The 14,068-nt window shown below is 38.6% G+C and overlaps 1 protein-coding gene across 12 annotated transcripts; it reads right to left on the reverse strand.

Annotated features, from left to right (window-relative positions):
• Nucleotides 1–1,701: 1,701 nt before the first annotated feature.
• HNRNPK (heterogeneous nuclear ribonucleoprotein K) lies at nucleotides 1,702–13,975 on the reverse strand. 12 transcript variants are annotated; one of them, XM_090274220.1, is made up of 17 exons: nucleotides 13,840–13,975; nucleotides 11,795–11,870; nucleotides 11,603–11,686; nucleotides 11,073–11,170; nucleotides 10,359–10,415; nucleotides 8,852–8,895; nucleotides 7,900–7,972; nucleotides 7,294–7,365; nucleotides 6,683–6,796; nucleotides 6,214–6,342; nucleotides 5,308–5,615; nucleotides 5,144–5,198; nucleotides 4,740–4,835; nucleotides 4,465–4,480; nucleotides 4,306–4,388; nucleotides 3,759–3,928; nucleotides 1,702–2,983 (listed from the first exon to the last, which is right to left on the reverse strand). In XM_090274220.1, the coding sequence occupies exons 3-17, from the start codon at nucleotides 11,658–11,660 to the stop codon at nucleotides 2,953–2,955; spliced, it is 1,404 nt and encodes a 467-aa protein (XP_090130346.1). In that variant the 5' UTR covers nucleotides 11,661–11,686; nucleotides 11,795–11,870; nucleotides 13,840–13,975; the 3' UTR covers nucleotides 1,702–2,952. The 12 variants fall into 12 exon arrangements, with proteins under 12 accessions (XP_090130346.1, XP_090130350.1, XP_090130349.1 ...); XM_090274224.1 differs by having other exon boundaries at nucleotides 1,702–3,043; nucleotides 4,306–4,373; nucleotides 4,752–4,835; nucleotides 13,840–13,974; XM_090274223.1 differs by having other exon boundaries at nucleotides 4,752–4,835; nucleotides 13,840–13,974.
• Nucleotides 13,976–14,068: the final 93 nt, after the last annotated feature.

Raw genomic sequence — 14,068 nt, forward strand, 5'->3', positions numbered from 1 at the left:
TTTAAAATACAGGCCTCGCTCTGGCTGGTGTGGCTCAGTGGACTGAGTGCTGACCTGTGAACCGAAAGGTTGCAGGTTCCATTCTCAGTCAGGGCACGTGCCTGGGTTGCAGACCAGGTCCCTGCTTGGAGGCGCATGAGAGGAAACCACATATTGATGTTTCTTTTCCCTTTCTCCCTCCCTTCCCCTCTAAAAATAGAATCTCAAAAAAAAAAAAAAAAAACAAAACCCCACAGGCCTTTTCAGCAGCAACCTTAAGCAAAACACAGCCTGTCATGCTGGTGGAACAGTAATTCCATTTTGAGTAAAATTGCTTATTTGACAATAGCTCCCCTTCATAAGATTCAGCCTGTGTCTACGAGTGATCAAAGATTTAGGCCTAACTACTGGATCATTAAATACAAGTCTTCAGCATTCCAGTCTCACTTTTATAAAGGCAGTTAAAATTCTTCCTTCTTGTAAAACCTTTGTGCAACCTGGTTTCCCACATGGCTGTTGACACTTTGGTAATAACTTGTCAAAAAGCTAAAAACATTCTTGAAAACTTGTTTAAATTTTTAAAGCCTCTGCCCTGACCAGTATGTAGCTCGCTCACTCGGTTGGGTGTTATTCCACCAGCAAAAGGGAACTGAACTTGGTCAGGAAACATGCCCCAGTTGTGGGTTCCATCCCAGGTGGGGGCACTGAGGCAACTTGCATCTTTTTCCCTTCCCCTAAATATAAAATCTTAAAAATTTAAAGCCTCAATAAACCAGTGTGCATATTCATTATAAAATTAGTTCGATGTTGCACTAAAAGTGAATTCTAAACTTGATGCCCTAACTTTCTCAACTTCATTTCCAGTTCATGTTCAAACACCATTTACCGTTAGTGGCAATGCAAAAGGCCTCTCCCCTCAGTTGTACACCCAACCTACCAATGGCAGACATTCTCCAATTCATGTATTCATTTAGTAAGTCTGATTTGTAAAAGGCAAAGCTTAAAACTTTGAAAACCCGTGCTCTCCAGGAATGCGTTCCTATACAGTAGTAGGAATAACAACTTGACTAAATGTCATCATTGCTTATTTTTCTCTGGGGAGAGCTCAATTCAACACTAGCAAGCTGTATTACCCTAATCCCAATTTTCCTATATCTTACCCTCAAGGGAGAAGCTAAGTAACAATGATGTGGCAATTCCATCTAACTTCACTTTTGGGGAAACCTTATCACTGCTAGCAGTTTTCACTAGTTTTAAGTGACGTGACATGGGTTAACTGAAGTTCTGATTGCCTTAAAATGCACATTTGCACATATTTGTGTACTCGAGAAAAACTGCCCACTTCACATTCTTCTATTATACATGTTTCTTTCCTAAACTTAAGAAAACAGAACTACACCCATGAATCCTTTTCCATGTCATTGAGGTCTCATGCCTTCTGGACAATTAGGAGGCCAACAAGTAGTATTTTAGGAATTTTATGAGTCAGGAACCACACTCTACAGTTATTTTACTTTAATATTCTCAAACATCAAACTAGAACTATTCTACAGATAGAAAACTAAGAAACCAAAGGTTTTTCGCAGTAACATGAGAACCTAACTTGTAAAACTGCATGACTTAGCTCTTATGCTAAACTCCCCCTTACTGAAATTCTGTATTTATCATCCCTACCAGATTTCATTTAGAGATGCTATAAAAACACTTCACACAAAAGGTACATAATTTAAGATTACTGTATTTCCTTACAAGAGGAACGTTTTAACAAATTTTACAGGTGTCAATCAACCCTTGTTCAAATTGGGCACACATCAAACCTAGCATTATGGGAGTTTTATTTGGAAGTGAACTTAACTATTGTTACAAATGTCAAGATACTACACAAAACATCCACAGGAACTTTTTTCATTTTTTTTTTTTTTTTGAATTGTTCACAAACATTTCCTACATAACCCAACATACAACAAAGAAATGGTACATCCTTTTCTTTCAATTTGCATACAATGGAAAAACAATATATTTTACAAAGTTTAACTAAGACACTAGGCAGGCCGACAGTTTAAGTCTATAGGTGAGACAGTACCTAATAAAAAATAATCAGTTTATTTAGCATCAGTTACTTCCATGACCAAATCTCACTCCAATTAATAAAACTTGCTGTCATCAGGCTTCTGGTATATATACCATTACTTTTTAGTACTGCTCCATCTTGGTTCTTCACAATTACTAACATAGAAAACTGTTGCAAAGTAGGGGCAAGCATTTGCAAAAAAACAAATAAACAAAATCCCCTGCTATTATAAGCATGAATGTGTATGATGGAGTTTCTTCCCAAGCAACATATGAACTTTCAAACCATCCAGAGATCACCAGAACTGAATTTGCCAAGGTATTTTTGCCTAAATTCAAGCCCAACAGAGGAGCTGAAAATCAAACTTAGTGTTCAAGTTGAGAGTAGGTTGGGGAATTCAGCCATTTGAAAAATGACCATCTTAAAAAAAAAAAAAAAAAAAAAATGACGACCAAAAATAGGTTCACTAAATTTATTTTAAAAATCATAAAACGTTTCTTACAAAAGAGCATTACATTCTGCACACTGCTCTGAATAGATGCCAGGGACATATGGACTATTGTTACTTTTCTTCCCTGTCCCACCCCCCTCAAATGTTACAGTGACCACAAAGCAAAGTGTTCACATTAATTACATAGGGGGAATTTTCCTTTTTAACCACCAACAATGAACAAAAATTAAAATTCACTCACTCTGCTGCTGTTTCAAAATTTCAATGTTAGTTTTTGCACACCCTCCCCCCCACCCTGTTTGTAAGGAACTAAAACATTACATCTGGTGAACAGCAAAGATTTCACTACACCTCAAATGCAGAACACCTATGAAGCAGAGGAATGTTGGCTTTTTAAACAGAAGCAGATTAAAAAAAAAAGATGCAGGACTCCTTCAGTTCTTCACTAGTCTTAGAAAAACTTTCCAGAATACTGCTTCACACTATAAAAAAGAAAAAATATCTTGCATTAGAATCCTTCAACATCTGCATACTGCTTCACACTATAAAAGAAAAGAAAAAAAAAGTACGAATTAGAATTTTTGTTCGTAACATCTTAATCAACATTAAGACAATTTTCAATGCTAAATTAAAACGATAAGCATGTCCAGTATAATTAGAAATAAGAATTAAAACATTAGCAATTACAAATTAGAGCAATGTAAAATTAAAAAAAAAAATTAATAGTGAACCAGACATTAGTAGAGCAGAATTAAGAAAACGAAATCAAAAGTAGTTAATAGTTGGTAGAAAAGACAGGAAATGCCAGTAAGGTGTGAAATGCTGCATTTTACAGCACCAATCATTTGTCCTGTAGAGGCATGGCCTGTGCCATATGGCAGACTGTGATTTGTTGTCGATTTAGTTATCTAAAAACAACAAAATCACTAGTCTTCCACACAGAACTAGACCAACATCCACTGAATCTTCTATATTTTCTACAGGCTCTGTATAATTTATAAGAAGTGGTTTTGGCAGCAGTTTTCACCAGAGAAATGAGAAGTTTGCTTGGTTAAGGCTTCTTCCAGCAAGATTAGTATTGAATGTCTCCATTTTTAGTAAGCAGAAGAAAAATTAAAGCAAAGCTATTAGAATGTTTAGAAGTTAGGTCCCCAAAAGGTTGAGACACCATGGCTTCTAAAAAGAAAAATCAATTGAGGAAAGGCTTTTTAAAGTTTTAGTATACGTAAGCTAACATAAAGGTAAACTTAAACTGACCTGTTCTGCAGCAAATACTGTGCATTCTGTATCTGGTCCTGTGTTCCTGTAATGGTAATGATCCGATCTTCAGACCCTTCTAAAGGCTCATCAATTTTGATCGAAGCTCCTGATTCATGACGAATTTGTTTAATCCTCTGACCACCTTTGCCAATAATAGATCCAGCCAACTGAAAAAAATTTTAAAAAACAAGTTTATGATATACTTTAAAAGAAACCTCACTACCTGTATTTTTAATGACCTTTAGGAGTTAATTTTTAAATTTATTTTTATTTTTAATGCCCTTTAAACAGTCAAGATTTGGAGCATTAACATTTACATGTCAGCATTTCTGTAATAAATGAATCAAGGGCTCCAAGCCCTCTTACTGCTTTTGATAGTACTGGACATCACTTGACAAATCTCAAACTAGAGAATGACACTTCACTAAGCCCTTAAAAAGACAATTCTAATCCTAAAATGGAGTATTTTTGTTAAACCTTTTATTCTAAGTTAGGGAACTTAAAATGATTCAAACGTTCTTTGTAATACAGTAAAGATACTTACATCTTTGGGAATAGTTACTTGTGTAGTAATAATAGGTCCACCAAGATCACCATATGAGCCACGACCCCCTGCATAGGAATAATCTGATTTAAATAATGAGTATTAAGTTCCTTTAGAAAGCATGAAATAATGTTTGATATCACAAAGGAGAAAACTTACCATATCCAGAACCACCCTAAAAATGAAAAGAAAAACAGAAAATTACTTTGACTTCAAAACTACTCTTCAGATATTTTATTATTCCTAAAACCTCTCAGTTTAGGTAACCAAAGTCCTCCCATATCTTCCTTAGTAAGTATATATTCAAAGATAACCCCTTAGGAAAAGAAACCACTCAGGTACATAGCATTTAAAGAAACAAAAGGGGGAAAAGAAGACACTGATCGGCGAGTTCACAAACATCTTAATAATTATTGATATGAATGCAAACACACATGATACTCAACCTGTGGCTCATAAGCCATCTGCCATTCTGAAGGGCTCCACGTATCTATAGCAGAGTCCCAAGTTTCATCAGCACTGAAACCAACCTGTGTAAAGAAACAGAATAATTAACACAAACATGGCACTATATTTTTGTCACAGAGCTGTTTTTATATGCCTGATTAGTATTGTTACTGAAATATATAAATCAGCAACGATCACGTATTTCAGGAAATGATGGCTTAATAAATTCCCAATAGTCTAGCAAACAACCAAATTGACATAAGCTACCTAAAAAAACCATTTTTAAGATAAGCTTTTCAATTAACAATATTTGGGAACAAAATGTTATCTACACCTGACTTTAAGATCCCTTATGCCCTCAACTGTACAGATGATAAATAAAAGTTCTTACCATGCCATCGTAACGATCTCCAGGTCTTCCTCTTCTGTCATAGGCCATTAGATCTCTGCAATAGTACAGGTTGTAATGTCACACACATCAAATAAAACCTACTTTACCAACCCCATTAAGTGCAGCCTCCTGTATGTTAATATGTAGATGAAAAAAAAACTTACCCTCCTCTAGGTGGTGGTGGTGGAGGAAGAGGAAGATTCCGTGCTCTGCTACCACCCCGGCCACCTCGTCCAGGAGGTGGTGGAGGAGGTCCTCGCCGAGGGCTCATGTCATCATAATCTCTTCTGGATGGAGGCATTGGACGCCCACCCCGACCAGGAGGCATTCTGTCAAAGCCACCTCTTCCCCTCATGGGAAATCCCACGGGACGTCCACGGCGGTCATCAAACATCATTGTAAAGCCACCATAATCATAGGTTTCATCGTAAAAATTGGGATCATAAGGCTGTGCACGTCCTTTGATGGGAGACTAAAACAAAAACATAGCAGTATTACAAACCAAAGAAAACCATTCTTTTTACAGACAAAATACTTAGTCCTTTATTTCTCCTGGCAGATACTTCAGAAAGAATGAGAAAATAGGTGAGGATATAGTACGAAGGAAAGAATTGGGGGGAAAAGAATTTAGTATGTGGGTCTAAACAAAAAATAAACTCCACTGCTTTGGGAGAAAAATTAGCATCTTACAATTTTTATCCTAAGATGTTAAGAGACTATAAACACCTTTCACAGTGGAATCCATGAAGAAGTGACCATTCTGAGGGATTAAGGGATCACTATTCTTGGGTGAACCTATAATCCATACTGGCTTTCTCAGTTGGGAACCGGTCCAACGTAGTACTGTAGAAACTTCCTTTCAAGGACTAAAGACTATAAAAATCTCACCAGCCATCAAAACAATCATTCTCTACACGCTCCCAAATTATCTTTATGTTAATGTGATAAAGACGGGTGATAGAAAATTGCTGGGAAAAAGACAAGTAAAAGACATATGTCTAAACATTCTGAAACTACTTTTGACGTGTGTTTCATGAAGTTAAATATAAAGAAAAGTATTCTGAAGGTACCTCTGATATGAGATCAAGAATGATCTTTATGCACTCTACAACTCTATCAGGTTTTCCTCCAATTAGAACGACTCTGTCAGTGGAATGAGGACAGCATTCCTGGAAAAGCTTGATTGTTGTCTGAGTGTTCTGTATTAAGTTGAAAAAAAGACATCAATTAATCAAACAAAAATAAAAAGGTGCACTAACGAGGCTAGGAAACCTGGGAAGGTTCGAATAAACTTATATTTACCTTAAGTAAATCTGCCCCCCACCTCCCCTGTCCAAACTTTTAAGTAACTACAGGACCTTTCAATGGCTTAAAAAATTTTGGCAAAATAACATGGTCAGGCCTTACTGTGGTATGATAACTAAATATAGAAGTGATGAGGAATCTCAGGGAAGAAACTCAGAAGGGTGAGAGAAGCCCACTGAACCAAGTCTATATAAAAAACTTCCAGCAATATAACAGGAGAAAAGGTGCCTTTACCTCTCGAAGTTCTTTGATTTTAGCACCTTTGACCCCAATAATTCCTCCTGCCAGACTCTGATGAATCAACAGCCTCAATTCGCAGTCAAAGTCGCTTCCTTTATAGTGTTGGTACTGCAGAAGGAGTTAGAAAATTTTAGTTCCAAATTAAAGATCCCCCTAATAAATACACTTATCTGCTATAAGCATAACATACTGTTGCAGTGAGCAACCTGAATTTTCATTTCAATAACTTTACCAGTTATGTGCTTATTATCCTCAATAGCCAGGCCCAAAAAGGACATTCTGCACCACCTTAAAAAACTATTTTATTTTCAGGTCCTGCAACACCATACCCACACTGCAGCCATTTAGCATGTCGCTGTTACCACAGTATTATTATTAACATTCAAATAACACCATAATATAAATGACTGCAAAGCACTTTGCAAATGTAGTTAATTCCCACTGCAGCATGGAGCAGGGTCAACAGTGAGTTGTAAGACCATTCATTTATCATGTTTTTAAGCCTTTTTCTATAGAGACGGGAAAAGCACACTATGTTAAAAATAAAATCGATCCCATGGGCCAGGCTCCATACTTCAGTGGGGTTCAACGGCACTATGACATACATTTAAGCATTCCACAGCATCAGATTCGAGCGGGAGCTGGCTGGTTGCAGTGGGTGATGGCAACTGCAGGCCCTGAAAGTAGAAAAATAAGAGTAATAGGTTAAGTGTCTAGTGTGATCAGGCTATTGTCGCATATATTGGTAAAGCTACTACAACATATTTCACATCTACATCATTAAATAACAAGAAACTGCTAATCTACACTAACATACAATGCATTTCTCTATCCACTAAATAATTACAGAATCAAAATATCCCCATACTTTTCAAATAGTCCTTTCCCCACATAGTCCTATAATATTTTAGCTTAAAAACAAAACAAAAACAAAAACACCCCCCCCACCAAACCTCTCTGAAACTATAAAGCCCGTAAAATATATGCTAAACATACATGACCACAAATAGTTCATATTTATGCTAGTGGTCAGACTACATTAAAAAAAAATTACTGTGATTACAGTAACCCTGTATACTATGTAGCAGATTGTATAATGCTGCTGCTACAAACTATTCTACCCACTGTCTCTCCACCTCCCCCATTATGCCCCAATAAAACAACTTTAAAACCCCCCCTCAATTGGCAAATACATAAAAAAATGAGCCTACCTCTTCCAAGGTAGGGATGATTTTCTTCAGAATTTCTCCAATTGTTTCAATATCAGCACTGATACTCAATATGCTGTCAAACATCACAAATACCAGATAGTACAAAAAAAATGGAAAAGAAAAATGAGTTTTGTGTTTATCACCAGCATTCATACAAACTTTTACAGAGAAGTAACATACAATTATTCAATACTCCCCATTTTAAGTAGCCTATGTATAGATTTAACACATGCATTTTTGTTTTATGCCCAATACAGACATGGTAACAGTATTAGGAGACTTGCAGAGAGACAGAGAGAATGGGCTCTTGGAAGGGCTCAGATTAAGTGGGCAATAAATTGACCAGAACTGAAGCAGAGTTGAATATTTATGCTCCCCGCCACCACTAAGTTAATTAAGAATACCCTTGCCCTTACATTGGTAAAACTGGCACACCTTCTTTTAGGCAAAGTGGGGGAATATGCAAGTGGTGAACATTATATTTGGAGTAAGGTTATGGATACCAGTTAGAAATTAGATCACTAATGGGCTCTGCAAGAAAACAAATACAAATGCAAGACAAAACAAAGACAATACAAATGAGAAGTGAAGGAAAGTGAACCAGAGTTAGCATTTCATCAGAAAAAATTATGAACAGGCAATGTTGGGAAGCAAGGTGGGCCACAAAGACAGAGCGAGAGACTATTTTGGTAACAATTTGATTTACAATGCAGCAAATATGCAACACTTGAAGCTGTGCTCCTTCCATCGAAATAAAATTAGTGGATCGTTTGGGTGGGCAACTCACGGTAAAAGTTCAGTGACAAAAAGACTTAATGGGGAAAATAAGACAGAAACTTGAAAAACAATACACCGTCTAAAGGGGATACTATTTAATTATATAAAAGGCAGGTAATAAAATACATTTCTCTCTTTCTAATCAGGCAGTGAGGCATAAACTGTTGGGACATACCGCTCGGGGCCACTGCTGTCTGGGACTGAAACACTGGCATTGTACTGCATTGGTCATTGGCGTTCGTGGATGTTGGCATTGGGCATGGGCATTCAATCAGAAGTTGTCAAGTATGGTACCCGTTTGGCAACGAGCACATTTTTGGGCATAGCCAACCAGGGTTTTCACATGGGCGTTCAGGGGCGGATGGGCCAACGTCATGGTGGGCAACGCAGGGGTAAGTCGATCCAGTACATGGGCAACGGAGATATATGGCCAAAAAAACAAGGAGAGGGAAAAGGGGGAAAAGCAATAAATTTTAATTTAATACAAACTATACTCATACTCTCAATTAATGAAAACAAGTTTAAGTTGTTCTGAAGACTAACACAATAATGGACTTCTCTATATCTGACTGTGGCTTAACACTTAAGGACCTTAAATGATGGTACTAGCTATTAAAAAAAAAAAAAAAGAAAAAAGAAACAAACGATGTTTCAGTAGCAGGCTGGCTCATGAGGGTAGACACAAAACCTGTCATGACTCAGTGTACTGAACTTCTTGAGGAAATGGGGAAATTAATAACCCAGATAATTATACAGAACATCTGGATTAAGAGGAGAGAGGTTTATAAAAGACAAAACAAAAATTCCCACATCACCAAAAACCCTGAAAGACTAGTTGGTTTCCTGGAGGTTTAAAACACATCCCTAGATCCTAATAGGCAAGTTTGTAAAATTTTAAACAAATTTTCAAGTTCAGTTTACAGTAATCAAGAGGAACACACAAAGATCTGCGACCAAGAGAGAAATGAAATACTACCAAATAAGTATTTAACACAAAGTTATTATTTGCCTCAATTTTAGCAAGAAAACATTAAGAGCGTGTTCACTGTGAGAAAAAATTTAAATGGAATTTAGGTGTAGCCAAGTCCTATAAATATGTGTACATCTGGTGATACCATTTAATGTGTCTAATCACAAGAGTCAACCCACTATAAAATATGAAGACTCAAACAAATCATCAGCATTGACAAAAGGTTTCCCAATCTTAAAGGGTTAAGTGCCTATTCTCTTCTTTACCCATATTTAAATCATGCAAGTTCAACATTAATTGATTTGTGTTCCATGTGCAAGCTGTTAAAGAACAGATGGACGATTAAAAAAAGGAAACAAAAAATTGAGTTTAATCAGCCACCTGCAATGGTATTCAGTAACACTGTAATTGAGTCACACATGGGAAATGGTGCAATTAAAGATTTTTACACTGTCATTGTTATTTCTAATTAAGAAGTTATCTTGCTCGAAGTGAATAATTTGGTGTAAAGTTATCAGAAGTGAAGAGATTTAATACAGACCAACCCCAACCCAAACTTTGTTAAATCAGGAACGGCAAACCTTAAAATTATCTATGCAATCAATTATTACAAATGGCTTGTATCTAAACTATTAAATGATTTCTATGATGCATTTCTTTACATTTCTACAAACTGAAGCTGCTTGTGTAGTTTAAACTCTTTAATACTTACGTCTGTACGCAGAGCCTTAATATTCTTGCCTCCTTTTCCAATCACTGCCCCAGCATTCTGGAGAAGGCAAAAAGAAATTAATTTTGCCCTTTGCTTCTTGTGCTCTTAAGTTTTAATCAGAAACCAAAAACAAACAAAAACCTCTTTTTTGGCTACAGAGCTAGAAAATATATTTGGAGTTATCAAAACCAAGTCAAAAAACCACTAAGTAACTATGTGCTTTTTGGGTTCTAAACACCAAGACAGAGCTTTGGAATATTCAGAAGATAAGAATACACTGAACATAAAATAAAACATAAGCACTTGTTGAAAGTTTTATAGTAACCATCCGTAATACAAATAAAACTTTAAGTGTTAGAGGTACTTTCATACCGTGACCCAGTATTACCAAGTAAACTGCCAATTTGCTTTCTAATAAATTTACATTATAACCAAGATCTATTTATGCTTTAAGAATCGCCCCATACCCTACTCCTGGTTTGACCTGTTAAGCGGCTCAGTGTATTAAGGGATTTCATTTTAATTCTTAGCCAAAACCAAACCAAACCAAACCAAATCCACAAAGCCACCACATAACCTCCAAGTCAGTTTATAGGCACACAAAATATTTTATATTCTTCAACCTTCAAGGCTCCCAGGGGGCCAAACCAAAACATATCTTAACTTCTACTTGAGTAAGAGCCATTTTCAAAATTTCAAGAATAAAATGATTACCTTGCTCTGAAGCAGAATGCGTAATTCAACCATCTCATCCGTGTTTCTAGATCTTTTAAAAGCTTGTTCCTCTTCCATGTCTTCTGCAGGGCGTTTACCTACAAATTAACAGTTCAAATTTCAAAGAAAGCACCAACATCTTCAAGAAAAGACACCTTCAGTTATATTTGTTTTTTAATATAATCAACAGATTAAATTAGAGAAAACTACTGTTCTGTGTGAAGAGATTTGTTGCTAATTGCCAAGTTTGTTTTAAAAAGGCCGAAGACATTGATATTCTTGGATTTTTAAATATGGACCAAAGCATGCTCCCCCTTTCAGTAATTTTCTGAACACCAGATACTCTGACAAAATACTTCAAATGATCAGAAATTAAGAAAAATTTTTTTGTTTTGATTTTGTTAGTTTACAGTTACCCATGCAAGCAAGGGTTGCTTTTAGTTCATAAATACAAGCCAAGAATTAACTCACAGGGATGTCAGACTAAACACACATCATAAATAATAAAATTAACAGAAATGTCCTCTCACCAAATTCACCATTGGTTTCGGTGTTGGGGAAGGTTTCCTCTGGCTGTTCAGTTTCCATTTTCTTGAATTATATGGAACACCAATCTGTTTAAAAAAATAGAGGCTAGTACATTTGGCTTATTGGAAAATAAGCTGTGCATGTGGCTAAATAGTTTTAAAAAGCAAAGAAACAGCTCTGCTTCTAGAACGTACCAGTTATTATATATCCTTGCAGAGAAGAACTGAAGTGTCTGGGCGGGACCAACTGACACCCTAGTGCTGCAGTAGCCTAAAAAACCAACATAAATCAGTTTTGCCTTTGGGTTGCTGATTACTGGATGCTAATAAACACTGATCTAAACACAATGAACTAAAGAATTAGTCCTAAAACTTGCTTCTTTATTTTAGGGTCTTAAAACTTCAAATGATTGCCTTAAAACAAAAAACTATCAGACCCCCCCCCCAAAGAAAAACACTAAAGCCATTGGATTTAGTCCCACCACAAAAACTAGTTGTTTTATATAATACAGATAAGACCAAAGGCACAACAGCCCATGAACCTCAATCTTCTCCCCGAAAGTTTAATTTATACAAAATATTAAACTAGTTATATATTAAATTTTAAAATCGTTTTTGGGTTTCTTTCCATTGGGACTGGAAAGGCTGTCTTCTAAAACTTAAGTTTCCAAATATAAACGCAAATTCAAGCCATGTTCAATAATCAGGTCAATCTACTGAAGGAATAAATCTCAGCCTGATTTAAGAGCAAACCCATACTGCCAGTACTACTCGACTATTCAACAGCTAATGGAGCCCTTGAACACTAGCAAGATGTTTTACACTAGGTTAAAAAGGGTACAGCCTAACAACTACACCTTTACAAGTAGACTCGTGATAGGACTGCAAACAGCCTGTGTCTAGCCTCTCAGGACTGGCAGAAGGCAGCGACATGTGGTCCCCGCTTTAAAAAAAAAAAAAAAAAAAAGAGGGCGGGGGGGGTATCTAGGTAGCCTAGCGCCTAAAAAGACATTTATGCCTCCCATGAAGTTTGTCGATAAACCACTGCTTCAACGTCTAACTGAAACACTTTTTCTTCGAGCCCATCACTCAAATACTGAGGTGTGGCAGAATATCTGGATAAAGGAGTTTCAAGACAAACAGGAGTCTATTTGTAAGTATAAAATGTTGCCCCGGTCCTTTAATCGCCATTCCTCGGATCGCAAAAATCGCTAAGTATGCGCGCGACCAGCCGAGGCAACACGCATTCCCCTTCCCGAGCGCGATACCAGAATCGACATGAGCCGAGCAACAGGAGTTGAAAAAGCCAGAGAAGAGAGCAGAAGCGCCGCTACTCTCCTCGATCCGACAGGAAATGGCGGCCCTTGTAATGGCGCCTACGTGCTACTAGGCGGAGCCGGGAGCCGACTCCCTCCCCCACCCACCACGAGGTCCCGAGATCTCATCCCCTGCACCCTCCCCCCCACCCCTAGAGAGACAAAGCAACCGAGGCAGCCTGGACCATTCGACCTCTCCCGCTCCAGCTCCAAGCCCAGCCCGGGGAGCTGAAGTGCAGCCCGACCCACACAAAAGATGGCGTTCTCTATCGTCCTGGGGTCCCGCTCACAGGCCACCTCTCATTTCCCAAAAAGAAACCTAGTATCTAACACTAAAAACTACAGCTCATCTCACAGGCACATGCCTCGCAATGCCTCAAAGCCTTTAGCCAATATGAGGGTTGCGGATATACGCTCAGGGAAATGGCGGAGGTGGGGGGGGAGGGGAACCGGGCAACGTTCCCTCTCTGAGAATCGGCCAACCACCAAGCAGCCCCCAAACGCCTCCCTCAAGTGACAAAATTGGTCTCCGACTATCACTCTCACGCGCCATTTGCCTAGCCCCACTCCTCACCGCGCGAGGCCGCCGTCCCTATTCCGCCGCGCCGCCTCAACCGGTCAGATAGAGAACGAGCCCAGGGCCCCGCCGCTCTCCCCCGCCTCCCGCGCTATGCTACCCCGCTGCCGTGCCCGATTGGCTGCTTGGGCTTCAGCGGTGGCACCAGAGAGAAGCGATTGGTCTAAGACCGCTTCAATCAAGGCGCCGACTAAGGCGACACCCCGCCTCCCACCGGCGCCTCCCTTCAGGCTGTGAGGCCGCTAAAGGCCAGAGAAAAACCGGACTTGGAAAAAGTCTACGCAGCCTTTGGAAGGCCAATCCCCTTCTTGCGTCCACAATACCGAAGTCCCAATAACCCCAATTACCTATAGGCCGTAAACAAGTGGAACGTAAGCAAGACGTCGAGGTTGGTGCAGCCGAGAAACAGAGGATAATGGCGTCCGCAGCACTTTCGCCTGAAGCGCCCTCCTCCTCCTCTTTCGTTCGCGCACTCGCTAGCTGGGGGAGGGGAAAAGCCTCTCGCGAGAACTAAAGGCTGCCTTGCTTACTGGCACAGGGAGGGGGCGGGGAAGGGGCGTTTCGGAGCCTGGAGGA

The sequence above is a fragment of the Furipterus horrens genome, unplaced genomic scaffold (assembly GCF_987537825.1).
Source record: "Furipterus horrens unplaced genomic scaffold, mFurHor1.1.pri manual_scaffold_4, whole genome shotgun sequence".
NCBI lineage: Eukaryota > Metazoa > Chordata > Mammalia > Chiroptera > Furipteridae > Furipterus > Furipterus horrens.

Coding starts and splice junctions, on each gene's coding strand:
- HNRNPK (XM_090274219.1), bottom strand. CDS start 11,660: ATGGAAACTGAACAGCCAGAGGAAACCTTCCCCAACACCGAAACCAAT. Junction 8,896..10,358: donor TTAAGGCTCTGCGTACAGAC/GTAAGTATTAAA, acceptor TGACCAATGCAG/TACAATGCCAGTGTTTCAGT. Junction 5,199..5,307: donor CCACCACCACCTAGAGGAGG/GTAAGTTTTTTT, acceptor GTACTATTGCAG/AGATCTAATGGCCTATGACA.